The 27,497-nt window shown below is 42.7% G+C and overlaps 1 protein-coding gene across 1 annotated transcript; it reads right to left on the bottom strand.

The window, feature by feature from the left end:
- Window positions 1–2,317: 2,317 nt before the first annotated feature.
- Window positions 2,318–26,733, bottom strand: EEF1A2 (eukaryotic translation elongation factor 1 alpha 2). The gene is made up of 8 exons (XM_075176689.1): window positions 26,577–26,733; window positions 23,864–24,044; window positions 17,800–17,979; window positions 16,763–17,059; window positions 11,759–11,909; window positions 8,085–8,341; window positions 7,153–7,387; window positions 2,318–2,670 (listed from the first exon to the last, which is right to left on the bottom strand). The coding sequence occupies exons 2-8, from the start codon at window positions 24,005–24,007 to the stop codon at window positions 2,543–2,545; spliced, it is 1,392 nt and encodes a 463-aa protein (XP_075032790.1). The 5' UTR covers window positions 24,008–24,044; window positions 26,577–26,733; the 3' UTR covers window positions 2,318–2,542.
- Window positions 26,734–27,497: the final 764 nt, after the last annotated feature.

The following is a 27,497-nucleotide window of genomic DNA, read 5'->3' as shown; positions in this document are numbered from 1 at the left end:
GCAATAGTGTATTTTCTAGCTATAATGCCTCATTTAGATTTAAAAACAAAGCAAAAAAAGAGCAAATTTGCACCTGTAAAAATCTACAAAGGGGGTAATCTTGTATTGACGTGAACCAAGAGTGAGTGGGATGTCAAAGTTCAGACTACTGCACAGATGCAGGACCAGTGGCTGCATGAGGCCTGTAGGCCATTTTTGTTCCCATAGAAAGCAGCACAGATAAGGAAGGGGGGGGGGGGAGCAATGCTACAGTAGCGCCTTGAGTCTCTCTCTATATCTGTTCTGTCCCGCTTTACACCATGTCTCACTGTGGCTGTGGGCAGTCCCCACTCCTGCAGTGAAAGCTAGCAATTCGTTAGTGGGGTCAGACAGTCTGGCAGTGAATCTGAATGAATCATCAGTACTGTCATACTTGCCAACTCTCCCGGAATGTCTGGGAGACTCCCGCATTTTAAGAGAATCTCATGGACTCCCGGGAGAGTGTGGCAATCTCCCGCATCTGGCAGAATTCTGCCCACTTCCTAGTGAAGGGGGGCAGAACTAGGTCCAAAACGCCACGATTCACCGGGAATCGCGGCGTTTGGCCCCGCCCCCTACTGTCAAATGACGCGTTTGCGTAATTACGTCACAGTGATGGGGCAAAATGACGCGAATTTTGGAGCCCCATCCCCATCACGCCCACCTCCCCCGGCAGGCTCTCGGAAGCCAACTTCAGCAAACTGGCAAGTATGAGTACTGTTTCACTGCAAGGCTGTCACTGTACCATGGAGCTCTCCATGAGACATCAAAAAATCTCATGATATGATCTTGTGAAAGTAAGTTGCTGCCTGGGAGCCACCTTGTCTTCAACACTGGAAAAGTAAGTAATATGCACGGGATTTGTGCAGAAGGTGAGCGGTTTAGGGAAGAAATGTGATACTAGAGTCGAGTGGGGGAATATGTTACAGAGGGTTGGAAAAACTGTGTTAGGGTAAGGGGAGCAGGCGCGGGCTGGGATGCTGCAGGCAGGGGGGCACACAGGCGGCCGCATCTCATTACAGGGGATGCGGCCGCGTCAATGATGACACGGCGGCATCCCCTGTCATGTGATGCGGCCGCCTGTGCGCTGACGCGGCCGCATCTGATGACATCAGATGCGGCCGCAGAAAAAAAATCAGAAGAAATTGCATTGGGGGGCGGCCGGCCGGCCTACCCCCCGGCCCTAAAAGCGCAAAATCTGAGCGGCCCCTGCCTCCCGGCCCAGCCCGCCCCTGAAGGGGAGGGGTGTAGGGGGGGGAGGTAAATGGGTTAAAAAGGGTCAGCCAGCTAAGAAATGTGATACAGACTTGGGGTAGCAATATTAGCAGTGGGGGAGAACAAATGAATGAAGAGGCACAGCATGCCTGCTTTGTGATCACTACCCCTCGGTGACATGGCCACACATCTATGTCCACAGGGACTTTTTAACAATTCCATAACTGCAAAGAGGTTATTCTTAATGTGAACTAAATTCTACATAGTGTACGGGCCTGAGTCATTAAGGAGATCAAAGCATAAAAAAGGAGTAACTTTGCACCATGTTGCATTGGAGAGGGGAGTAAATTACAAAATGTGGGAACAGATTTATATTTGTGGTAGGGCATGTCTTAGATTAACTTTAAATTTCAGTGTACAAATAAGCTATCAGTAATCATATTGCATTTAGAGACTCCGTCCTATTGTTCTTAATAGATTTGTTTTTACAGTTTTGTTTTTACAGCCCTTGTATTTATGCACTTGTACCGTATACTCTTGCAATATTGTATTTTCATGTTTATATTCATATAAAAAGTGTCCTTTATACGACTAAATCAATCATCATTTAGGTATAGCGCAGAATATTTTTGTGTATTTATATGTTAACAGGTTAGACTATCTTGATATTCCGCTGCTGACCTATCTTAGCCTGTAGTGCGCTTCCCTTCCTTGTATCTACCACAAACCTATACATGTTTGTGCACCCCTGGCCTACAGTTTTCAAATTGAATTAATACATATCACCCAACATCTCCATCTCACAAGCAGATAGATTTAAAATAACTGAAATATAAGCTTAGACAGCAGGAAAACTATACATTGAAATCATGTATAATTATAGAATGATTTATAACATGTCACATTTCCTTTTAACTGACGATTGCTGCCTTGGCCTACAGCCGAATATATCCATAGAATAGAATAGTTGTCTTATAATGGTAAAAGTGGTCTGACTACAGGTAGTTTGGTGGGCATCTTTATCATATATAAATCATACTACTCATGCACTATCTAATATGCCAATGAAACGCACACAGCTCTGTTTAGTAGTGTTGAACCAGTTTAATTGGTAAAATGGACACTAAGGGTCACATGATGGGGGCATGCTTTTCCTCTTAAAGAACTTCCACTGGACTTTAATCGTAAGCATCCAGTCGTTAACATATAGGCTTTTACAAGCAGATGGGCTGACGTGCACCTCAAAGGGAAGGGGGCGGACCCTCTCGGAGGGGCAGGGCTTGTATGCCGGAGGAATGGAGCCTACAATTCATTTGCTAGCCTTCTGGGCTTTCTGTGCTGACTTGGTGACCTTGCCAGCTCCTCCACTCTTCTTCTCTACGTTCTTGATTACCCCCACAGCCACAGTCTGCCTCATGTCCCGTACAGCAAAACGCCCTGGAACGGAGATCGTCAGAAGACCAAGTAAGAATCAGCCCACAGTATTCATTTCAACAAAATATCAGCCCAATGTTCATGATATCTCCACCTTGGCATACTGGTTTTCTTATTGAACCTCTACAGAAGCTATTATTCTCAGTACAATTTTCAGAGTTACATTTTCAATAAACTTAGAGCAATAAATAATACAACAATAATATAATTGATGTGTACAGATTTTTCTTTACAGTCTGCAATTCAAGAAATGAGTTTACCATAGCATTCCTATATTCAATGGCTTTTTGTAATAAACTCACAAATCAAAATGAAAAAGGAGCTTACTATCCATCTCCACTCACTCTCATACTAAGTTGGTGACTGTATAACAACTATTATAAGTTATAATGATATTATTATACAATTATATAAGGGGCAGCACAGTGGCCTTATCTGTGTGGAGTTTGTATGTTCTCCCCGTGTTTGCGTGGGTTTCCTCCGGGTACTCTGGTTTCCTCCCACACTCCATGCTAATAGGTTAATTGGCTGCTATCAAAATTGACCCTAGTCTCTCCCTCTCTGTCTGTCTGTGTGAGTGTGTGTCTATATTAGGGAATTTAGACTGTAAGCTCCAATGGGGCAGGGACTGATGTGAATGAGTTCTCTGTACAGCGCTGCGCAGGGCCGGATTTACCACTAGGCAACCTAGGCACCTGCCTAGGGCCTAGCGGCCATCAGGGGGCCCAGATGGGAAGGGGACAAGAAGATGGGGAAAAAATTGCGCCCCCCCCTCCCCCGACTCGTGGCACCCGACGAGTCTGTTTACATAGGAGTGCAATCAATAGATTAATAGGAAGGATAATAGCAAGATTAAAGAGATATACTAGTTTCCTTTTAGAGACTTTGTAATAGTAGGTCTGAAATGTTATTATGTGCAGCACGATGTCTGTGATAACGATTCACACAACTGTCAATCATCACCGCTGCCTATGATACTATAAATAGAGAGCCGTGCAACCTGTACCACACCCCTGATGAAGTCACAACTGTGACAAAACGCTTTAGAGCCTATCACTTGCCAGCCACGCCCCCCGCCATCACGGAGACTCCCGGAAGTTTAGAGATCTTTTACCCGGCAAGATCTAATATACTAAACGGGACTTATATCGCTCTGGGTCTCTAGACGCTAACCCGCAAACTAGGAGGCATTGTTGAAAAAAAACTTTTGACGTGCTGCACTTCTCATCTAAATGTGAGTTATTTTTAAGATGTTTTAATAAATGTGTTTGGATATACTACACCATATAGCGCTCTTTCTTCTCCTCCCCTTTTTATATCATCCACTTTATGAGAAAACGATCATTACAACATACTGGGATGTGAGGATCATCAAATCAACTGATGTTGGGTCCAAAGTAATAAGGAGGCGCCATCATCATTCGTGTGTGAGCCTAGAAATATCTCCACAGTGACATTGTTTTAACAAAAGGAATCAAGTTTTACTCATTTCTGGATATTTATGTCATTCCGATCAGCATTAGCTGTTTATTGACATTATCATTGTTCACTTCAGAATACCCTGTATATATGGTGTATGAATATTTATATACTTTTGCATGCTAAGCCTAGCTACATACCATTTTTGGATACATCAATTTTACATGTGTATTGTTATACAAGGGTAGTACTTATATTGAGAGGACACATCTATATATGCATGATATGAGAATTTCTTGCGGTATATTGCTATTTCTGTTTTTTCCCTATATTTTTCTTCCTCAAATTGCGCCCATCCCATAAATTTTACTGTATTGTATACAGCACCGCCGTGGACGCTTCTTTGACAGTGCCGCGGCTGCTGTATAGTACAGTGCTGCCGAAACAGCAGCTCGCTCGATTTTTATTTTTTTTTGGGTGGGGGGAAACCTCCCCTAAAAATCCTGCGTGTGCCCCTGGAAGGGGTACTGTGATGGAGAGCTAATGTGTGTGAGATTGAAGCTGCAGTGTAAGAGGGGGGCATGTGTGAAAGTGCTGGGCAGAGAGGGGGCATGTGTGAAGGTGCTGGGCAGAGAGGGCACAGTGTGATGAGAGGAACAATAATGAGGGGCCGCATGGTGATGCAGGAGGAGCAGCGTGATGTGCGGCGGCACATAGCTTACCCTTCTACTTAACTATAGGAGTATATGCCATGCTAAAATATAGTGCTATGGATTGTTTCAGGAGGGGGCCTCCAAACCAATATCTTGCCTAGGGCCCCATGAGGTCTAAATCCGGCTCTGGCGCTGCGGAATTAGTGGCGCTATATAAATAAATGATGATGATGATGATGATAAGTTATAATGATGGGGTTTACTACCAGAAATTGTTTATTCCTCATGGTTCTTAGATAACCACCCCTGTAGAAAATGGTTTGTTTTTACCTACAGTATGGTCTTCACACACCTATATAAACATGTCTACAAGGAATTTGACCTTTTCATATACTTCCTAAGCATCTGCAAATCCACCTGTCCATTTGCAGCTCCATCTCTACCATAAAAGTAGACGGTAAAAGTATAACAAGATACCCATTTAAAATGGTGAAAGAGCACATCACTACTGCTGTTTTGCGATTTGACATGCCTACATTTCTTGAAATGCACCAGTTTTTGTAGGTCAGAACATGGATTCGGGGCCCAAGAAGTCTTTGGGGGTTGCAAAGATTTGTACTCTTTTATGGGAAGAATAAGGATTAGGCGATTGAGTGTGCCTAATCAAGATTTTTTTTCACATTTAAAGACTTGTTCTGTGTTTTGTAGAAGGCACATTTGCCATTTCCTTCCTGCACAACGATTTAATATCTCCACCATCTCAGAGCTGGCGAAGACTAGGGGGTATATTTACTAAACTGCGGATTTGAAAAAGTGGAGATGTCTCCTATAGCAACCAATCAGATTCTAGTTATCATTTGTTTAGTACATTCTACAAAATGACAGCTAGAATCTGATTGGTTGCTATAGACAACATCTCCACTTTTTCAAACCTGCAGTTTAATGGGATGCATTTTGTATCGATGCGTTGCAGTTCTGCAAAAAAGTACATTCTAGGCACACTTAGAACAATGTAATTTCATCATACAAACGTGACATATATAATAAGTCATAATTAATTTATGAAGAATAAAAGAAGCTAAACAAAGCAATTTAAATTCATTAACGGGGGTGACACTAAATTGAAAGTATATTGGATTTTGAAGTTATGGTTTATCCTTTCAACCATGTGCATCTATTGCAAACACAAAAAGCAAAGCATTAAATGATTTTCATGGGGCTGTTCCAAGGACTGGGAAGTGGGCGTGCACCTTGTGGACAAATAGGGGCACTTACGGAAATAAATAAACAGTGCGGTTCCACATTTCTTGAGGTTCATAAATGAGAATGATCAGGCGCGGGCTGGGAGAGGGATGGCCGGGGAGCACACAGGTGGCCGCATCATATGACAGGGGATGCGGCCGCGTGACGCATCCCCTGTCATGTGATGCGGCCGCCTGTGCGCTGACACGGCCGCATCTGATGTCATCAGATACGGCCACATCTGATGTCATCAGATGCGGCCGCGGGGGGGAAATTATGTTTTTTGCATCCGGGGGCCGCCGGCCGGCCTACCCCCCGGCCCTAATAGCCGTCTGGCCCAGCGGCCCGGGGGGCCGTTGCCCCCCCCCCCCCGCCCCTGAGAATGATATTACTACACTATACAAAGTTTGACACCAGCGGTTTAGGCATGAATATGACTGTTCACCCCTTATAATATCTGAGCCCTTTTTATCGCAAAATTATTAAATTACATGTCCATGAACAACCTGTTAGTTGTTGGTAAAAATGGTATTTGTCAGTAAATTTCTACAAAATATCAGGTAATCCCGACTTGAACATTAATACCAGGAGAACCTTCAGAAGTCATTGTCTAGAAAGGTTGGTTCATATGGACCATAAAGGGCAACTTTAGTAGTGTTGTCATTAAGTTAAAATGCCCCTCAGGTACAGCAAGTAGTGGGATGTTTTGGAAACCACCACTTTAACTTAAGGTGAGAGCCAAATTGTTCAAAATGAAGCATGTTTACTCAGTGATGCTGCAGCTATAACGAGCACTGTCGTCTTTAGCTCTGAATAGAATTTTATGAACCAGTTTACATTGTGTTCTATTGTACAACTGCTGATGACTTTAGTCTTCCAGCACAAAGAACTTTGGGTAATGGGTCCCCTTATTTGCTACATGTTTTGGCATATTTGCACAGAAACAGCTCCACTAAATGCCTCAACCAATATTGTTTTGTAAAGTCAGAAATGGTTTGTCTTAATAGACTGTCTATGGATCCCCACTAGAAGAAACTGTTTTTCTTTGCAGACTATTATAGAATCTACTCTTTAAGATGTTTAGACTCTGGATCATCCATAAAACAGCTCCTAGAAGGAATGTGTCTCGCAAAGTTTCTGTAGAGCAAAGATTTCTCCTCACAACTCTTACCAAGAGGTGGGTACTGGGAGAAGCTCTCCACACACATGGGCTTTCCAGGAATCATCTCTACAATGGCAGCATCTCCAGATTTCAGTGATTTAGGGTTATCTTCTAGCTTCTTGCCAGAACGCCGGTCAATCTTCTCCTTCAGTTCTGCAAATTTGCAAGCGATGTGTGCAGTGTGACAGTCAATAACAGGCGAGTAGCCGGCACTGATCTGGCCTGGATGGTTTAATATAATCACCTAACAAGGGGAAACAGACACATGCTTTCATCTACTGGTCCTGAAAGGGACAAAAGTCTGAGTTATATTTTTTTACATTTTACACAATAATGAGCACATTTAAAAATCTATTTTGCTGTATTTTTTGCTTGTAAAATTATGTAGTAGTTCCTTTTTAACGGTTTTCAGAAGAAACTAGACTAACAAGCTAAAGAATTGCATCAAATATATTAAATTAAAGAAATTAAACAATAAAGAATGAACCTCAGTTTTTTTTTTAAAATGTAAAACTAAAAAATGGCATGTAACTGCAAGCAAAAAACCACACGTCTCAATGAATAATTGCCATCCCACTACCATCTTACTGTACTTTCCCTGTTCCATTCCATTGTGCAGGGCTTGTGAAAAGCCCTTCTGGAGTGACCCTATAATAAATGGAGATCAACATTGACTGGTTAAAATATATGCATACTGTGACCCATAGCCTCCAATCAGTCTTTATTTTCTAAGTTCTAGAAATCTGATTGGTTGCTGTAGGTTACAGCATATTTGGCACAAATGTGAGGAATAAAGCTAATTTTTGCAAACATAATACAAAATCCTTAAAAAAGCAATGGAAGCTTGTATACCATAAAGAAAGTTTCAAGCAAAAAAATATTTGAATTTAAAAGAAAAATGTTAAAATGTTTTCTCTGGGTTTTCATTCATGCTTGCAAACCTGTGAGGTGAATTGTGCGGCTTCCTGGGGTGGGTCAGCCTTGCTGTCCCCACACACGTTACCACGGCGGATGTCTTTAACAGAGACATTCTTGACATTAAAGCCAACGTTGTCTCCAGGCATAGCTTCACTGAGAGCTTCATGGTGCATCTCTACAGACTTAACCTCAGTGGTGATATTGACGGGAGCGAAGGTCACTACCATTCCAGGTTTCAAGATCCCAGTTTCTACCCGGCCAACCGGAACTGTGCCGATTCCTGCAGGTTAAAGAAAAATACTTAAAGCAAAATAAATGTTTAACATGACAAATACAACAGTGTGTAATTTGGATATTTAATGGTGTCTATAGCAGTCTTATGCATTCCAAGATTTGTCTGATTTACTCCCTATAATATACAGAATATTGTCCTCCCTTTCCTTGGGGTAAATCTACACCCCAAAATTAAATGTAACGCCCGCTCTGGCATTGTTATTCACACCTCTCAGTGACTGAATGTGTGGCCCCAGCACTAGGACTAAGAGGAGACACACCAGGAATAACTGTTTAGCAGCATAATGCTGGTATGAGCTGAGGAGAAGTGTGTGGGGGGAGTGTGACAGCCACAGACCCAGGACAGAGTGGAGGAGATCCCGGGATCAGTGGTCTGCTGCCACGAGGGGCCAACGTACATCATGTCTGAGAGAATATGAGTGACATGGGACAGATTTGAGGGAGAAATTACCTCAGAGCGTAGCTGCATATAAAGAGGGGAAAGAGTCATCAAGTTCAGAGAGCCACAAGAAGGGGTCCCATAATAAAGTAGAGCCACTAAGTGAAAAAAGGGGGGAACCCCAATAAAGAAAGAGGGTCACTGTCAAAGCAGTGTGGAGACAATAGTGGCAGTATTGAGGATCTGCCATATACAGTCATGTCTAGTGAGGGGAGAGCATGTAAACAGACTCTATGTAGAGGGTTGCTGCAAGACGCAGTGTAGTTATATTTAATGTGATAGGCAGAGAGGACACCAGAGAGGATGTTATAACGTAAGATGTGAGTGAAGAGGCTGCAAGAGGACACTAGTAAAGCCTACCATCCATCCACCTCACCTCTCCATGCTTGATCTCCTCACCTCTCTCTTCCCCTGTTCCACTCCTCTTGTGCTTCATCACCTCTGACTCCCCATTGTGCCAGAGGTCTGTGTGCCCTCCCTTTAGCATGTAAGCTCTTACGAACAGGGCCCTCTTCCCTCCTGTCTCTATACCTATTTTTCTACTCCAACTTCACTGTGCAAGAGATGTTTGGAGCTTTTGAAGTCCTGTTATTTTTGTTTATTGTTCTGTACTGTTTTCTGTACGGTGCTGCAGAAATCTTGTGGCTCCCTATAAATAAAGATTAATAATAATATTAAAAGTGTCAGATCTACCGAGCAAGACTGAGAGTGCACCTGACAGAGAGGGTGTCAGAGCCTGAGCAAATTCGAGTAAGAATGCCAGGAGGGTCAGAGAGAGCACAGAGAGAATGTGTTCTAGCCCAAAGGATACGGCTTTCACGGAGGAGGGGTGACTAACTGTGTCACAGTGTTAAAGGACGTGCACATATTTATTTTTTGTATTATTTGCAACTCAAGTATCATGCTGGAGTGAAGAACAGTGTAACTAAAGATGTTCTATTTCATGATGGAGATCACTGAGACATCTGTTTGCAAGGCATCCTAAGTTACCACACCTGTCTCCCAACACCTTAAAGAGATATTGTTGAAAACCTGTATGTGCGGGAACCCTCTGGTCATTTAATTGCGGCACTAAATGAGTAGGAAAATTCTACCATCAAACCCAGTTTCACACCCTGCCACTTTGTGCTTAGAGGCAGTCCGGGATTGATGAAGTGATTCACGTCATGTCTCCAACCATAAGCTCTGTAGAGGAGAACTGATCGCTCTCAGGAGATCTCCCTCTAATTCAGCAGACTCAGACATTCAAAGAGAACTGGCAATTATGAGTTAAAAACCTGTGATCGCTATGACAGGGTTTTCAAAGCAGTGATAAGCAGTAGACTACCATACCTCCAAAAAGTCCAGATTTTGTCAAGACTCTATTGTAGAGCGAGTGTAGCATTTGCATGAATGTGCATCAAAGTTGGCAGAGATGGGTGGTTTGAGGCTTATTTTGTCCCGATTTTACTTTTTAAAATGTTGTGGGATATTATCTACAGTATAAATTAACTTAAAATGAAAGGGAAATCATACTACCCTGAGGTGCCGCAGAGGATGTAAGTGACGGATACCTCTATTGGTGTCATGCATAATACAGAATGCATTGATCATACAAATATATTCCAAGATGGAGTGGCAGGCGCCGTCCCCGGAGTAGGTGCCAGGGACAGTTGCCTCTTCTTCTTCGTCGGGCCCAGCATTGCGGGCGCATGCACAGGCAATGGGACGCTCGTATCCTCATCCTGTCGGTGGTCAGCTGTTCTGACTGCTGAATCCCACTGCTACCAATCAGTATTCAGCAAACACTATTTAAAGCAAGTGCTGGCACCTATAGTGTGCCAGAGTATCTAGGTCTACCTATGTTCCAGTGCTCCTGCTTGTTCCCTAGCATCCTGCCTGACCCCCTGAATTCTGACCCGACTTTACCTGACTTTTGGATACCGTTTTGGCCTGATTATATTTCCTGGTTTGACCCCCCAGCTTGATGACCCGGCTCTTGCCTGCTCCTTTGGTACTTCATTTGTCAGCAGGGTTTGACCTCGGATTGCATGACTACGTTTGTCCACCTACTACTTCGCTGGTAGCTAACTTGGAGGGCTGTGACCTGCACATCTCTTGCAGCGAACCCCAAACTCCCTTGCAGGTGTCCCTGGCGAAGACCAGAGGCGTATTAGACTCCGCGCCTCCTAACTCAGCAGCACCAATACCAGCAAGTAACCGTCAGTCCAAACAAATCCGTGACAGTGTGTCCTCTATCTGCACCACACATGGCAGGCTATAAAAGTATTCATTTTCACTCTTATTTTTTGTTTAAATAATCCACCTGGTGATTCCTCAGTAATGTAACATAAACTGGCTGATAAGAAACTCTTTTAATAAGTTACCTTATCATTGTCCACTGCTACTATTGAATTAGAATTTTGGGAAAGATAGTGAAGCTCCAAAAATGTACAGGGTTAAATAGGCTCCATCTTCAGACAACTTTAAATAAATTGGCTTGTACATGTCCCTGTGAAACTTTTCTTGTACTGAATTGTATTCAAACAGATAAAAATATTGATATTATATTTATATAAATATATTTTTGCCCACACATATGCACTGGGAAAATGGATAATAATGCAGGAAAACTAAAGCTTTGCCCGCTGTTTAGTGATGGGGTTTTTATTAACACATTTTCCATGTATTGTGCTTCAATAACGCACACTAACGCATGAGAAATAAGTCATGCCATGTTCAAAAATTTTAAATGTGACATTAACATTTTTCTATGTACAAATCGATGAGAAACCTTTCATCCTATTTTTAATGTATTTTTTATACATTAATTAACATCCGAATAGGTGTGAACAAGCCCTTATATATAGTCATCTAATTATACTTTTTTTTCACCAATTATTTTATATTATCTGGGCTCAGTGACTTTACTTTAGTTTATTGGCATATACAGGCCAATATTTCATTTTTACATCATAATATTACCTCCAATCTTATAGACATCTTGGAGTGGGAGTCGCAGAGGTTTGTCTGTTGGACGAGTTGGGGGAAGGATTGTGTCCAAAGCTTCTAGGAGAGAAACGCCGCTCGCATTTCCTTCCTTCCTCTCCACCTTCCACCCCTTGAACCAGGGCATCTACAGGACAGCCAGTCAGCAGGAGAACAGTACACACAACAAAAGACAGAAGAGAAAACAGATTAATATGCATCTACAGAGAGTAGGCAGTCACTCAGAGAATGCCGCGTGTCAATTCACTGGAAGCCGTGACCTCACTGCACATCTGTAAGAGTGATACTTGTCTTATTGTTATAATTACCTATTTCAGCTTAAGGGTCCTTTTAAAAACTGCCCACTGGGTGCAGTACTCGGGGTAAAGCTGGCAAATTTTAGCCCGAGAGGCAAGACTCAGCTCAGCAGCCTATTAGGAACATTTTAAAGTAAAAAAATGCAAGTGGCCCAGTGACCCTGCCCAAGGTAGCCCAATATGGGACCAGCCCCCAGCCCCTGGCAGTCAGGGCCGCCATCAGGGGGGTACGGGGGGTACTATTGTACCGGGCCCGGGCTCACCAGGTGGCCCGGTACAACAGCTCAGCACAGACTTACCTGGGGCCCGCCGCTGGTCTCCGCTATTCTGTCTTCAGCCTGGTTGTCACCGTGACAGCCAGGCATCAGGATCCGATCACAGGGGTGGAGGATTCATTCCCCCTGCGATCATGTGCTCTGCCTGTGACAGATCACATGATCGCAGGGGGAATGACTCCTCCACCCCTGCGATCGGATCGTGGTGCCTGGCTGTCACGGTGACAACCAGGCTGAAGACAGAATAGCGGAGACCAGCGGCGGGCCCCCAGGTAAGTATGAAAGTATGTGTTGCTCATGGGGGGGGGCGCTCATAAGGGGGGGTGCCCGGGTGGCGGGCGGGGCCCGGGTGGCACGGGGGGCCCGTACTGGGCCCGATTTTTTCTGAAGGCGGCCCTGCTGGCAGTACTGCACCTGCGGTGGTCTCCATTCTCTCTGACAGCAGCGTTCCAATTGGAAGCCGAGCACGTAACTTCAGTGAAAGGGTCGTGTTAGTGTTACAGGCATGGTAGTCAGTATTTAGTCACAAGCGGCCAATAACAATGTATCACCAGGCAGAATACTAGGGCCTGACAACTGAAGAGAGAAGGGATTGGAGGACAGGATAAAGGAGAGAAGAAAGGGAACTCTGTTGAGGTGTGTGACACAGTGAGATGATGAAGTGAAATCAGGGAGACACGTTGGAAAAAATGAAATAAAAGGAAAAAGTGAACTTAAAAGATACGAGAAAGAGATATCAGAATACAAGAAAAAGGAGGAAAATGGAGAAATACTACAAATATGCACAGATCCTACAGGGGGGAGGAAGTAAAAAGTGAATCTGTGGGGGGTACAAGCTTTATAACGTTTTGTTTAGATTTGTGTCTAATAACAAAAAGAGGGACAGAGTATATTCCCTGAAAAGAGATGGTGAAGAGTGTTAAATGTAATTAGACAATAAATAAGTGCTAAGTACTATTCTATTTGGATACCATTACTACTGTACAGTATTATTGTATTTAAAATATCAACATGTTTCTGATACATATTTTACAATGAAACCCAATATTGTATTAGTAAAATGCTTCAATAAAGAAAAAAATGTTTTTCTTTTAAACAAAATAAAAAATAAATGCTAAAATAAATAAAGAGACAAATGTCAACAAAATCACAAGCCAAGAATGGGGTAAACAAACATTATTATACATATTCACAAGTGTTAATATAAAGCAGTAATGGGCAACTGGCAGCCCTAGGGCCACAGGCGGACTAGGTCCTCTGAGCCTTCACCTACAGCCCCCAATTCCTTCCTGCTTTATTGACAGATGAGTTCTTAGAACAATTGTTTAGAATGCCTACTGAGAGGTGTCTCTTTCTTTGATTGAATGTATTGCTTTAACTTATTACTGAGATTAAGGGTAATGTGTGGCCCTTTTGACAGTTAAGGGGCCGACCATGAGGCCCCTGATGTGTATAAGATTGCCTATAACTGACACTGAATTAAAGACTGTGTTATACAATAATAAAAGTAAGTGGTAACTGCGTTTTCCTTTGTTGTCAACTACAATAATAATTAGAGACCCCCTGTACTGGACAGAGAAGAAAAGTTTGAAACAAGAAAGGAACACTCGTTCACTGGTTTTAAAATACTTTTCCAAGATCAGTCCCCTCATTACATCTGCCAAAAGTGGTGAAATTTGCAAGGTACTCCTGATTGTCTAGATTCAAAAGAGACAGAACTTACATTTTTGGGGAGCTGCATCACCAAATGAAGACATAGTTTGGGCAGATCAGAGCATGGACCTGGGTAGATCAGGGGAATTGCCAAATGTGTCTCCATTTTGTATCTTGAAATGTTGGACGCATGTCACTGTTGCAAAGAGCTTCTCATGAGTCTGCTGGTTTCAACCAAATTTTTTTTAACACTGCCTTAACCCACAAAATGGCTGCTTCCACTAGTGCCTCAGTGGTAGTACTAATTCCTGGTGGAGGATGTAATCTTATAAATACTCTTTCAGCACACAAATAATTTCCTCTCTATCCTAAATGTAATTTTTGACAATACACATCACATAAACATGAAAGGACTATTCAGCCTCAATATAGGGACTGATGCAGAGTGAGTTATACGCCAGTTTGCGTAGCGTATCTTGAATAAAATCGCTCTGTGCGTGGCCAGAAAAGTGGCTTCACGAAATTGTGCCTAAGTAGATTTATGAGGCACTTACACCTGTTGGAGAGACGAGATGAGGGAGGGAAGAGGCATTGTAACATAGGCCGGGTCCAGCAAAGGCGTATTCTCAGAATTGCGAACAGATGCAGATCATGACATAGATGCATATACACCTGTCCAAGACGTATTATTGGCAGGTGGACAAGGGCAGGTGCAACTAGTGGATGAAGACACTCACCAGCAATAGCGGCCCCTTGTGATTGGCTATATGCTCTGCTAACGGTGATGGGTGCTTTCTTTGTTGCGCAGAAATATACTATACTTTTGTGTGCGTGTCTAAGCAATGTTTGTTTTTGTGTTTTTTCCTGTTTTAGAGAGGTTTTCGAAGTTGTATTAATGCCTAATAACAAATACGTATTTGGCAAATAAAACAAATGGTTATAAATATGTACATAAATATATGTGACGTAGGCATGGTGTAACCAGTTATATGCTCCTGACGCAGAGCTGCACTTATTTTTCCATAGTTGCAGCTGTGTATATACCCGCAATTGATGCTTCTTTAGTAAACGTAATTTGTGCCTGTAATTTGGAGCTCAATTGCGGCCAACTCTACATCAGCCACATAGTGGGTTTCCTCACCCATACATAGCAAACTGATCATATCAATATACATGATTCATCTTTGCTCACAATAAGAACAATTATTTTATGTATAAAATAAAAATCCAATTAAGATTAACCAGATCCAGACACCAGACAATCTACAGTACTACAATTCCTGTAGAGCACCCATCATTAAGTGTATAGCTAGCTGACTATGCATTAGCTTTAGCAATTAAGCTGTTCTTTCCTCTCTCAAAAACTATTCTGATTAAATTTATTTTAAAATTAAAAAAAAAAATATTTAAATATTATTGAATCTAAAAAGTGCTTAATTCTGGGAATAAGTATATTGATAGGAAGCCTTTGCCTGTGCATCTTATTGCCTGCAGCATTATCACCAGCAGTAACCTTTTTATATATCGGGCGATGAGATAATGAACCTTATTGCTCGCGAAAACACCAATTTTTGCCAGCAATAGGGTTCTTTGACCATTAATAAATATGCTCCGTCGTGGGAAACTACTAAATTACAAAACAGTTACATCATATTGGCTGTAAAATTTGTATTATTGCAATCACATGTACTTTATAAAGAATAGCAAAAATTGTTGCTTACAAATCTCAAATCTGCTATTTGTTACTACAATACAGCAATGTATCTCTTATGCACACTGTTTAATTCACTATAAAACCCAATCACATGAACTTGGCTGCCTTAAGATGTGAAGTGACTCCACCCACCCTCTTTTAGTAACACCGGAATAATCTATTAGAGCCTGTTCAGTTCAGGCCTTGTTTGGATGGCACAGAATCATCTCTACTGGCACAGAGCCCCCGTCTTTTTATAACTGGGTTTATAGGATCTGATAACTGAGGAATGTTTTAGACCTGCCAGAGTCATAGTGATGAGTCAGGGATATGTATTACTAAATCGAGATAGTGGCGGGGGGAGGTCATGCTACCTTCCATTAAACTCCATCCTGTTGCTGCCAGAAGAGCTATACACGAAATGGACGATTCTGAGTTACTGAGGCAAACAAAATTAAAACATGTCGCTTGCGAGCAACTTCTTGCAGTGGGTGGCCTTCTGAGAGTGTAACATATATAACATAACTCCTATCCAATCATAATGCAAGCTGTCATATCACATGATCAATAACAATGCCATTAGCAATTTCTCAACCAATCGCAGTTCAATCCAAGTTTCCTTTATCACTGATCATGTAACTATTTACATGTTTCTTTTTGACATAGCTAACGTACTGTCCAATGCACTTTATTTCAGCAGCAAAAAGATCCAGAGAAACCTGTCTAATCTGTAGCCATTTTTTGAGAATAATCCCTATTACCACTATTGCAACAAATGTATCATACAAATTTATTAAACAAACTTATTGTGAAAATTTTTGCTGTATTCTTTTTCTACTACATTGTGTAAACAACATCACAGAAAATAATATCCAGCACCATTTCTCGACCACCACCAATGGTTACTACCGCAGAATCTCTACAACTCACAGCAAATTTTAGTGCCTTATTTAATCAGGAGGGAAAGACCAACCCAATATAAACACTGAAACAGTTACAAGCAGATTTCAATAGGACAAATAATAGCATGTGCATAGAAACCTACAACCTACATGTCACTTACGTTAGGGGATGGCTCCAGCATATTGTCTCCATGCCAGCCAGAGATGGGTACGAAAGGAACAGTGGATGGATTGTAACCGATCTTCTTTATATATGCGCTGACCTCTTTTACAATTTCATCATAACGCTTCTCGCTGTATGGTGGCTCGGTGGAGTCCATTTTATTGATGCCCACGATAAGTTGTTTAACCCCCAGGGTGTAGGCCAGCAGGGCGTGCTCACGGGTCTGCCCATTTTTTGAGATTCCGGCTTCAAACTCACCAACGCCAGCCGCCACTATCAACACTGCACAGTCTGCCTAGAAGGAAAAAGCACACAAAGGACTTATTTTTCAGCCAGATCAACCTTGTTGTATCAATATTAAAATACAAAGAAATCCAATATAAAGAAATTAACTGGAAACACACTAGGGGGTAAATGTATCAAGCTGAGGGTTTTCCTGCGGGTTTGAAAAACCAATCAGATTCTAGTTATCATTTATTTAGTACATTCTACAAAATGATAGCTAAAATCTGATTGGTTGCTATAGGCAACATCTCCACTTTTCAAACCCGCCGGAAAACTCTCAGCCTGATACATTTACCCCTAGGCCTCAGCTACTAACTTTGCAATTAGGTGCAAATTTTGTGCTGAACCCATCAGCAATTAGCTTTTTATCTGTCTAGTGCAAGACAGACAATGAAAGCAAGTGTCTAATTGTTTCCTGTAATGTAATGCAAAATTTGGACCTATGGTAAATGCACATAAGCCGTAGTGTCTAATTTATTGCAAAAACAGGCCAAGAGAATGCCTCCTATATTTGAAAATTTTCCCAGTCTGCATACATCAATGTGCCTTTCTGGGGATATTTAAGGCAAAGGTGGGTGGCTCAATGGGACCCCCACTTGACTGCTATATAGGGGTGGCACTAATCATGGTGAGGGGTTCTTTGAAGGCACAGGGAACAATATATGGCAATTACCAAACGTTAGGAGACATCAGAAACATGTTAGGCTCTGTAGATAACTGCCTCCTGGTGTTTGCCTGGTCTCCACTAACCTGAGATGTTCCAGTGATCATATTCTTGATAAAGTCACGATGTCCAGGGGCATCGATGATAGTGATGTAATATTTGGTGGTCTCAAACTTCCACAGAGAGATATCGATTGTAATTCCACGCTCCCTTTCTGCCTTCAGCTTGTCTAGAACCCAAGCGTATTTAAAGGAGCCTTTCCCCATCTGCCAAAAGTCATAAATGTGAAAATACAATAGCAAAACACTTTTCTGGATCACATTTGCTACAAATTAACTCCTGCACTGGTATCACTTTACATGTCGGTTGCCTGTGTTATATAATAAAGTAGAATAAAGTAGACCGGTCACTATATTTCATTCAGAGCAATTATTCATCTAGAGATACTTAACATTTTAATTACTTCTTTTTTATATTGCTTTATGACCTTGTTTTGCTAGCTGTTCTTCCCAAATGCAGATAAAATACAGAAGACTCAACAGCATTCTAGTAGTGTATAAAAAATATTCTTTTCTGCCACTGTGGTTTTTGCAAGTGGAATAAAAATGACTAGTACCAGTTATTTTCTGATTTAACTCACAGTCGACAAGACTAATTGTCACCATTATGCAGTGGTCAGCATTGGTGAATTACAGCACTGGGCACTACTGATTCCAGAACTGTGCTATCTGCAATAGTTTGTATCTTCTCTCCATCTTCTGTGACTTTCCTTTGGGTGCTTCAGTTTCCTCCCACAGGGTCCAATTCATCAAAGGACAAATAGCTCTACTGCTGTTAAAAGTGTAGACCAAGTAATAAACAGTGTGCACAATCTAAATACATACTAGTAAGTTACTTGGACTTTGTCTTAAGTTCTGTGTTCCCATGAAAGTGAAAATAGATTGTAAGCTTCACTGGGTCAGAGACTGATGTCCTGAATATAGTTGTGATTGTACAGCGCTCTGGGATATGTTTGTGCTATTTAGTCACATATAGGGCTACCTACATTTTTATTTCCCCTATCACTCTTATCCCAACATCTAGGGTACTGTAGTTTAATATTAGACACTAGCCATACCTACTTTATAGCTGCCATCAGCGATATTATAGGTAATAATATAGGGCCTCATTTAGAAATAGTAGTAAGTCCAGATTAAAGGTGCAATTTTGCACCTTGGATATTGCGCTGCAGGGGGACAAATTTAAGATGTACAGAGTTGGGAGGGCAGAGTATTATCTCTAAATCACAGTGTTACAATAAAGCTGCCCAGTATTCGTGTGCTGCATGTAAAAGCAGACAGTATTTTTCCTCCATGTAAAAAAATTGCATTTGCACCCCTTTCATCACAAAATGGTTCACCCAAGTGGACATTTACACCTAAGCCTAGATGAGGCCCATAATGTGCATTTCTTTTATTAATAAATTACCAACATATTCCGTTATGAAGCTTTCAATCTAATTTCTCACAGGCACGCAGATACCACACACACTAGGGCTAGTTTAGCCAGAAGCCAAATAACCTACCTGTATGTTCTGGGACTGTGGGAGGAAACCTACAACCTCCATACGATAGCACTCTGGTGGGAAACAATCCCACAGTTATCTCGGTACGGCACATCTTATAGCTGGCACGAGAATTCTGGGAAGCCAGACAGAAACTAGGAACTTTACTAAAAGCCATAAGCTTATAGCCAACACCTGGCTGCAGCATAGAGCCTGCTGGGGTAGCAGGAAGCATTGGATTATGGCTATACGTTTCATAAGCCAAGTGTCTAACATGAAAATAAAGTAATTGAGGGAAAATAGACATTTTAGTTGGAAAACCACCCTTCAAAGACGGCAATGCGATCAGTGTGAAGATGACCAGTCAGTTTATTAAAAACCAGACATTTACCACAATGCAACTGCTAAATGAATGTTTATGTTTTGTGCTTTTCATTCCCAACATAACCCTGTTTAACTGAAACTGGATATGACTGGACTTGTATCTTCATTAGGGAGGTCTGATCAGTCAGCGATGCATCTTTAGTAGAGAATGGGTTAAGGTCAGTAATGGCCATGCACAATGTCTGCACTGATAAGTCTCCATTTCCCAGCTGTGTTGCTGATAGGACAGCATGCCCTCTGCGTGCACATAGAAAATGGAGCCTGCCAGCTCAGTTCAGCTATAATTAAACCCTGGCAGAGGCAGCATTCTATGCAGCCTCTACTCTCAGCTGTTCTGATCATCATTGCGGGGCTAGATATCTAGAACATAATGCTCCCAATAAGCTGTCGCCATCTGGGTCTTAACAGAGACTCTTGAGGGTCGATGCTGAGTCAATCCCACACACAAAATAAATCAAACAATGCCTGACTTAATCAGGTAACGTTGTGTCAGCTCAATGCACCATAATCCAGCTAGTTGCTTTTTCACAGAAATATAATACCGATAAATGGCTGTTGTAGGCTTATACTTTCTGCAGACAGTGGCAGTCTGATCATTTCCATTATTCTTTATATAAGGAAAAGGCAGGGAGGGAACCACTTAAATTGGTTCAGTATAAAAATACATTTATTGCCACAGTATGTCAATTTATATGACAATTGGTCTATAGGTAATTCCCATTTTTTTTTTATTTCTGCACTTTTCAGTCATATCTACATACCTGCTTATGGACCCTTATTTCACAGGACTGTTCCAATTGTCGGGGTCTGACAGGGTCAGAGCTTGTACATTTGGGCACCTCCCCAAATTGGACAAATCAGGGTGGGAGGTAGGTATCTGCTGCCTATATTATTATAAACCTTTAATTATATAACACCAATATATTATTATTATTATTATTATTATTAATTTTTATTTATAAGGCGCCACAAGGCGTCCGCAGCGCCGTACAGAGACAAACAAATTACAATACAATGGGAGACAGCACAGTTCAGTAAACAGTAAGCACAGCAACTCAGTAAGCTCAATGCACAGCTAGAGAGGGCGGGGAAGGGGGAGGGAGGATTCGTAAACGACGGGGCCCAAGAAGGAGGGCGCGGAAGACAGGGAGACCCCCAGGGGGGAGGGGGGAGGAGGGAGCGAGAGTGGACGTGGGGTGGAGGACCCTTGAGGAGGAGGGCTAAGTAGATGGAGAGCAGAGTTAGAAGTGGTGGAAACAGGAGGAGAGATGGCCCTGCTCAGAGGAGCGTACAATCTAAGGGGAGGGGTGGATAGACAGAGAGACGCAGGGGAGAGAGGGAGAGTAGGGGGACGGAGGCAGAAGATAAGGTAGGAAGTTAAGAGGAAGACAGAAAGGCTTTAAGAAAAAGGTGGGTTTTTAGGGCCGTTTAAAACTGGACAGATTAGGGGAAGTTCTGATGGAGGGAGGGAGCTTGTTCCAGTGGAGGGGGGCAGCGCGGGCGAAGTCTTGGATACGCGCGTGGGAGGAGGTTATAAGGGGGGAAGAGAGGCGACGGTCAGAGGCAGAACGGAGAGGGCGGGATGGAGCATGAATAGAGAGGAGGGTGGAGATGTAGGGCGCAGTGGAGTTGGCGAGGGCCTTGTAGGTGAGTGTGAGGAGCTTAAAGAGGATTCTGAAGGGGAATGGGAGCCAGTGAAGGGCTAGGTAGAGGGGGGAGACAGAAGAGGAGCGGCGAGAAAGGAAAATAAGCCTAGCGGCAGCGTTAAGAGCAGATCGAAGGGGATCGAGATGAGAGTGGGGGAGGCCAGTGAGGAGGAGGTTGCAGTAGTCCAGGCGGGAGATGATCAGAGAGTGGATAAGGCATTTGGTGGCATCTTGGGAGAGAAAGGGCCGGATGCGAGCGATGTTATGCAGCTGGAAGCGGCAGGATTTAGCAAGAGAGAGGATGTAGGGGCCAAAGGAGAGAGAGGAGTCAAGGATGACACCAAGGCAGCGAAGTTGGGGGACAGGGGAGATAGAGGTGTTGTCTACAGTGATGGAGATGTCAGAAGGGGATGGGGTATGAGAGGGAGGAAAAACTATGAGCTCAGTTTTGGCAAGGTTAAGTTTGAGGAATCGAGAGACATCCAGGAGGAGATGGCAGAGAGGCAGGCGGATACCCTAGAGAGGAGGGAGGGTGAGAGATCAGGAGAGGAGAGGTATAGTTGAGTGTCGTCAGCGTAAAGGTGGTAGCTGAAGTCGAAGGAGCTGATGAGTTCACCCAGGGAGGAGGTGTATAGAGAGAAGAGTAAGGGTCCCAGAACAGAGCCCTGAGGGACCCCGACTGGAAGGGTGGATGGGGGGGAGAGAGACCCAGAGGTGGTGACAGAGAAGGATCGGTGAGAAAGGTAAGAGGTGAACCAGGACAGGACTGGGCCGGAGAGGCCGAAAGACTGGAGGGTGTGAAGGAGATGGTCAACGGTGTCAAAGGCTGCAGAGAGGTCAAGGAGGATGAGAAGGGAGAAGTGGCCACTGGCTTTAGCAGAGAGGAGGTCATTGGTGACTTTAGCCAGGGCAGTTTCAGTGGAGTGGAGGGGGCGGAAACCAGACTGGAGAGGATCAAGGAGGGAGTATTCAGAAAGGTAGGAGGTGAGACGGCTGCAGACGAGCCTCTCGAGAATTTTGGAGGTAAAGGGAGAAGAGATATTAGGCGATAGTTCGAGAGAGAAGTGGGGTCGAGATTAGATTTCAAAGAATGGGGGATATGAGTGCATGTTTGAAGGAGGGGAAGATGCCAGTGGAGAGGGAGAGATTAAAGAGGTGAGCGAGGTGGGAGCAGGTGGTGGGGGAAATGGAGCGAAGAAGGTGGGAGGGGATGGGATCCAGAGGACAGGTAGTGGGGAGGATGAAATGAGAGAGTAGACTTCCTCGCCTGTGGTGGGACGGAAGGAGTGGAGGGGAAGGTGGTTGGGGGGGAGGACGGAAGAATGGGAGGGGTGGAAGAGAGAGTGGAGGAGGAGATTTCAAGTCGGATGGCCTAGATTTTAGAGGAGAAGAAGGAGGCGAAATCGGAGGCAGTCAGGGAGGGGGGAGGGGAGGGGCCAGGATGCCATTATTATGCCACGATTTACAGAAAACTTTTTAATCATTAACATCAGTCTGCTTCAGTGAAGCTTACAGTGCAAATTATCTACCAAAGAAACACATACACACTAACACTAACCTTCCAGTATGTTTTTGAACTGTGGGAAGAAGTTGGGAGCACTCAGGGGAAACATGGGCAGAACATACAAAACCACATAGTGTCCTGATTAAATGACAATTATGACCCTACAGCCTCAGCGCTGTAAGGCAGTGAGGCCAAGCACCGTGCCTGTGTCTCCTTACATCTCAATGTGTATTATGGTCAGGAGCACCACAGACCAGTGCTTAAATGTCCTGGGGTAAATGTATTAAGGAGCGATTTTTGGAAATTGCAGATATTCGGTGACTTTGACAGCTAAATTTAAAACGGCAATGTGTTTAAAGGCAAGATTTGCCCTTAAACACATTACCATCTTAAATTTGGCTGTCAAACTTGTCAAATATCGCGTTGAAAAAATTCTCCTTAATACATTTACCGCCTGGAGTTGGGTGTCTCCAACTATAGTACATATACCCCAGACATAAATTCCAGAATTATAGGGAGGTGTCCGCTAAGGTTTTACCGATATTAATTGGCATATAAAGGTTCTAGATGTACAGTCACATGTTCTTGATTAGATTTTGTAAAGCTAAGGATTGTTGTATATAAATTCTAGCATTATTGTGAGGTGAGGAGCTTGCCAAGCTTTTAGAGTTGTGGATAATGGATCTGAAAACATGTATCAATCTACTGAGATTGTACTTTAGTTATTATTAAGCATTGTGCTTTGTTTCTAAAAGCTACAGAGTGATATGAATAAACTATAGCGGTATAGAAGTTTCTAGAGGCATGGCGATGAGTCAGCGAGGATTCTAGTTTTGTGGTATTTTCTGATAATATTAAACAATTGTGGTTTAGTACTTTATGGTTCTAATATTTTATTGTTTTCCCTGGCCTATATGATTGTTGAGCTTGATTGCTGGGAACTAGGAGCTTCACTAGAAGGACGGTGGTATGGTTATTTCAAGTAATTGCCTAGATCTAGAGTCGCCTGCTGAAACTGACAGCAATTGGAACCAACTGAAGGATATAAATGAATCCATTTAGTCTATTCTCACCTCGGCTGCTTCCTTTTCAAACTTCTCTATTGTCCTCTTGTCGATGCCTCCACACTTGTAAATAAGGTGGCCAGTGGTGGTGGATTTGCCAGAATCCACATGGCCAATGACCACTATATTAATGTGGATCTTCTCTTTCCCCATCCTCTTGGGGGTGATGCTAAGTAGCAGGTGAGGATCTCTGTGGAAAAGCAAAGAATTAAAACATCTCGAACTTACCCTGCACCTGCAGTCAGGACAAGTGTTATCTAAAGTAAACAGAAAATCTGTATTTACTAAATCTGACACCTACACAAAGTAGAAGCAGCCATTTTGTGGGCTGAACCAATCATGACAATGCAGCCTATCAATTCAGAAGAAAATAGTACCTCACACCTAGTTTCCTTTTGCCTAAATGTATTGAATGCCTCAATAATGCCATCTGCTTCTAATGAATTGCTAGTTTGTATTTTCATGAATATTGGGTTAGCCCATAAAATGGCTGCCACTACTGTGTGCAGACCAAGGGTACAGTTAAAAAAAGAAAATAACTAAATAAGTAACGAAAAAATTGTATATATGATTTAATTGTAAAATATGAATTAATTGAGTCAGTTGCTAATGCTGTCACATGACTTTAGCAACCCAATCAAAAGTGAATACAATTCCATAAATACCAAACACTCAAATGAGTGTGATGTCCATTTAGATAACAGAACTGATGAAAATGGAATCAAATGTATATTGTGGCAACGGAAAGGTGTGCTTTATTAGGTTTCTTCTTGGTGGATTAATGAAAAATATAGTGGTATTGTAAGATCTATTAAGAGGCTACGCCCCCATTTGGATGGCATCACTCATTATGAAAATATGTCCCATAGCAAACCGCACAACAGCAAAATACACCAACATGACATGATGACCTCATATTAACAACTTACACTGAACCAATCAAGACTGGCATATTTCATGGATAAGGGAAGGCGTAAATTCATTATTTGACCTAACAGAGAGTGTTCTCATTTTTCTCCATAAATTAAGAATGTAACTGAATTTTGTTTAGTTATAACATGTAAACAAGTAAAACATGTGAGGTCATGGAGAGCAGTTTACACCCATGGTAGAACTTGTTTATATTAACTTTGCACACTTACTCGCTTGAGAGACTGAAGCTAATGGCACTGCAATAGTCTATATGTCAGGGCTGTATCACTTGATCATACATACCTGATCTCAAGTAAGAAATTTACAATCTACAACTAAAAGACAAATATCAGACCAACTGCTATGCCACCATTGCCCCATCTGGAATAATAGATAAAAGGACATTACTCGATCCCTATATTCCAGATCACTGACCTTAATATAACACATCAGTGCCCTCACCCATATAGTATACAGGGGCAGCCCAGCAGCAGATGGATAATAGATAGCAGGGGTATATAGGGCAGCAGACTGGATCATTAGGGACACTAAAACAAGGTGTGTAAACAAGGAGAGGGGTGATCTGTTTTCATATGTCTGTGTGTCTCTACCACTACTCTGAAAGACAGGCAAACTGACGTATATAAACCAGTGTATGTTGTTCAAATATTTATCTGTAGGGCGTCATGCATATGATTGTTCTATTTATGTACAGTCTCTGCCAATCTGCCCATCAGTATTTCTGTGTGACTACAGTCTATATCAATTATGTCTAGCAATGGTCTGTCTCCTGAGGGGTTTTCAATTAATAACACACTATAATGGCGATCCAGGAGTTAATACGTCACTTTCCTGCATCAATCACTTTAGTCAGATGTATTAGTCTTGCATGTATTGTCAGCTGAATCAGTACATCCATTACCATATGTTTGTTCATTCATTAAATACTATACAAGTGTATTATATTAGTATATACATCTTTGCTTAAGTCTTGATTTCTTAGTGTGTCTGTCTCTTCTGATTATGTCCTGTTTATAGGCATCTGTCTCTAGAAGCCATCTATCCTGCATAATGCCAATGTTTATGATCTGTCTGTCATGCTCCTACAATATCTATATGTACTGGCACTGTACATGTGGTCTTGAGTATATGTGTAAGTCCTGATCAGCTATTCCCTTATATAGTAGAGTATGTATATCTATATGTCCTGTCACTGTACATCTGATAATGGCTGTATCTGCAGGTCCTGATTAGCTACATTGAGCTGTCCCACATAAAGATCACCCGTTTATATATGAAGTCCTGTATATATATCTGTCCTGCATATAGCTCTGTGCTGCTGCCCGCCCTCTCATCTCCTCCTCTCCAGCCTTTGATGGATTTTACACTACGCCACAGATACAATTTTCCTTTCATCGCAGAAAGGAGCTGTCCCACGTCCTCAATGCAGGTACACAACAATCCCGGACCCCCTCCTAATCCATCCTGTCTCCCACAGCCCCTTCCCCGTTTGGGGGTTTGCAAAGAAAAGCAGGAAATTAGTGGGGGCTGCAGGATAAAAGCCCTACGCCCGGGGGGAGAAGGGTCGTGCAGGGCTAACTTGCTAGAGGGTGCAAAGTAAAGAGCCAGAAAGGTGTGACAAGGGGTGGGCAACAGAGGGGGGCTGTAGGAACTTATGATGGACTAACAGAGGGGAGGTAGCTAGTATGGAGGGAACAACCTGCAGGAAAAGAGTGCACAACACGACTGGATCCAAGCAGCGAGGGAGGTAATACCGGGGGGCTGCGAGCAGAAGGTGCGGAGCTCTTACCTGTGGCTGAGCTCTCAGACAGCAGGGGCTGCCGGCTCCCGATCAGCCAGTTTTATTTCTCCGGGAGGTGGTCCACCTATTGACGGCCCCAGCGCAATGCAGTCACCCCTGCACCACAGCAATGCGGTACCGGAGATGATAGGGGAGGGAGTGAGAGGAGGAGTGAGTTTAGGGGACGGGGGGGCAGTGAGAGGAGGGAAGGAATGAGTGCTCAGGAAAGGAGGGAGAGAGAGAGCAAGATGGTATAAAGGAGGGACAGAGAGAGCAAGATGGTATAAAGGAGGGAGAGCGAAGGATGACATAATTGGGGAAGAGGTGGGAGCTGCATAACATCATGTTAGGGAACGAGGGGATCACACAGAGAGGCACACAGCACAGATGCAGAGTAGAGAGAGATGCGCTGGTGCAGCAGTAACACTAGTGATGCTCAGAGACGGCTATGCTCTATTTAGTTTATGTTTATTGGAAGCTTCATTTGCACAAATGCTTCAGTACTTTTTAAGTATCTGAGGTTTTTGAACAACAATTACACAATATTAAACCTGCCTATGTCCCTAAAATGTAATTATGGTATGTATTGTAAAGTGCTATAAATATGACACCACTAAACAGCAGTCTTGCACACCTGCAGAAATGTCTTGTTAAAAGGTTGCAGAGAGCTCTTGTAACAAAGTAGACAAAATGGAGTCAGATAGGCAGAGAGAGACAGTGATGTCATAAACTTGGGATCTTGTATAAAAGTGTCTACAGTGAATAGGCTGACTGTGCAAAAGTGTAATGTCACATTAAGGTTCAACCTTCTACATACCTCAACCACCTCAGTTCTACCCCTTTTGTTAATTCCATTTTCCACTTCACCTTCATGATCAGGAAATCCCTGCACATATATTAGAAGACCATCTGCTTTTAACTTCTGTCAAT

Source organism: Mixophyes fleayi, chromosome 6 (assembly GCF_038048845.1).
Source record: "Mixophyes fleayi isolate aMixFle1 chromosome 6, aMixFle1.hap1, whole genome shotgun sequence".
Taxonomy (NCBI): Eukaryota; Metazoa; Chordata; class Amphibia; order Anura; family Limnodynastidae; genus Mixophyes; species Mixophyes fleayi.
The sequence above is the reverse complement of the archived record's forward strand: the minus strand, read 5'-3'. Positions and strand labels throughout refer to the sequence as shown.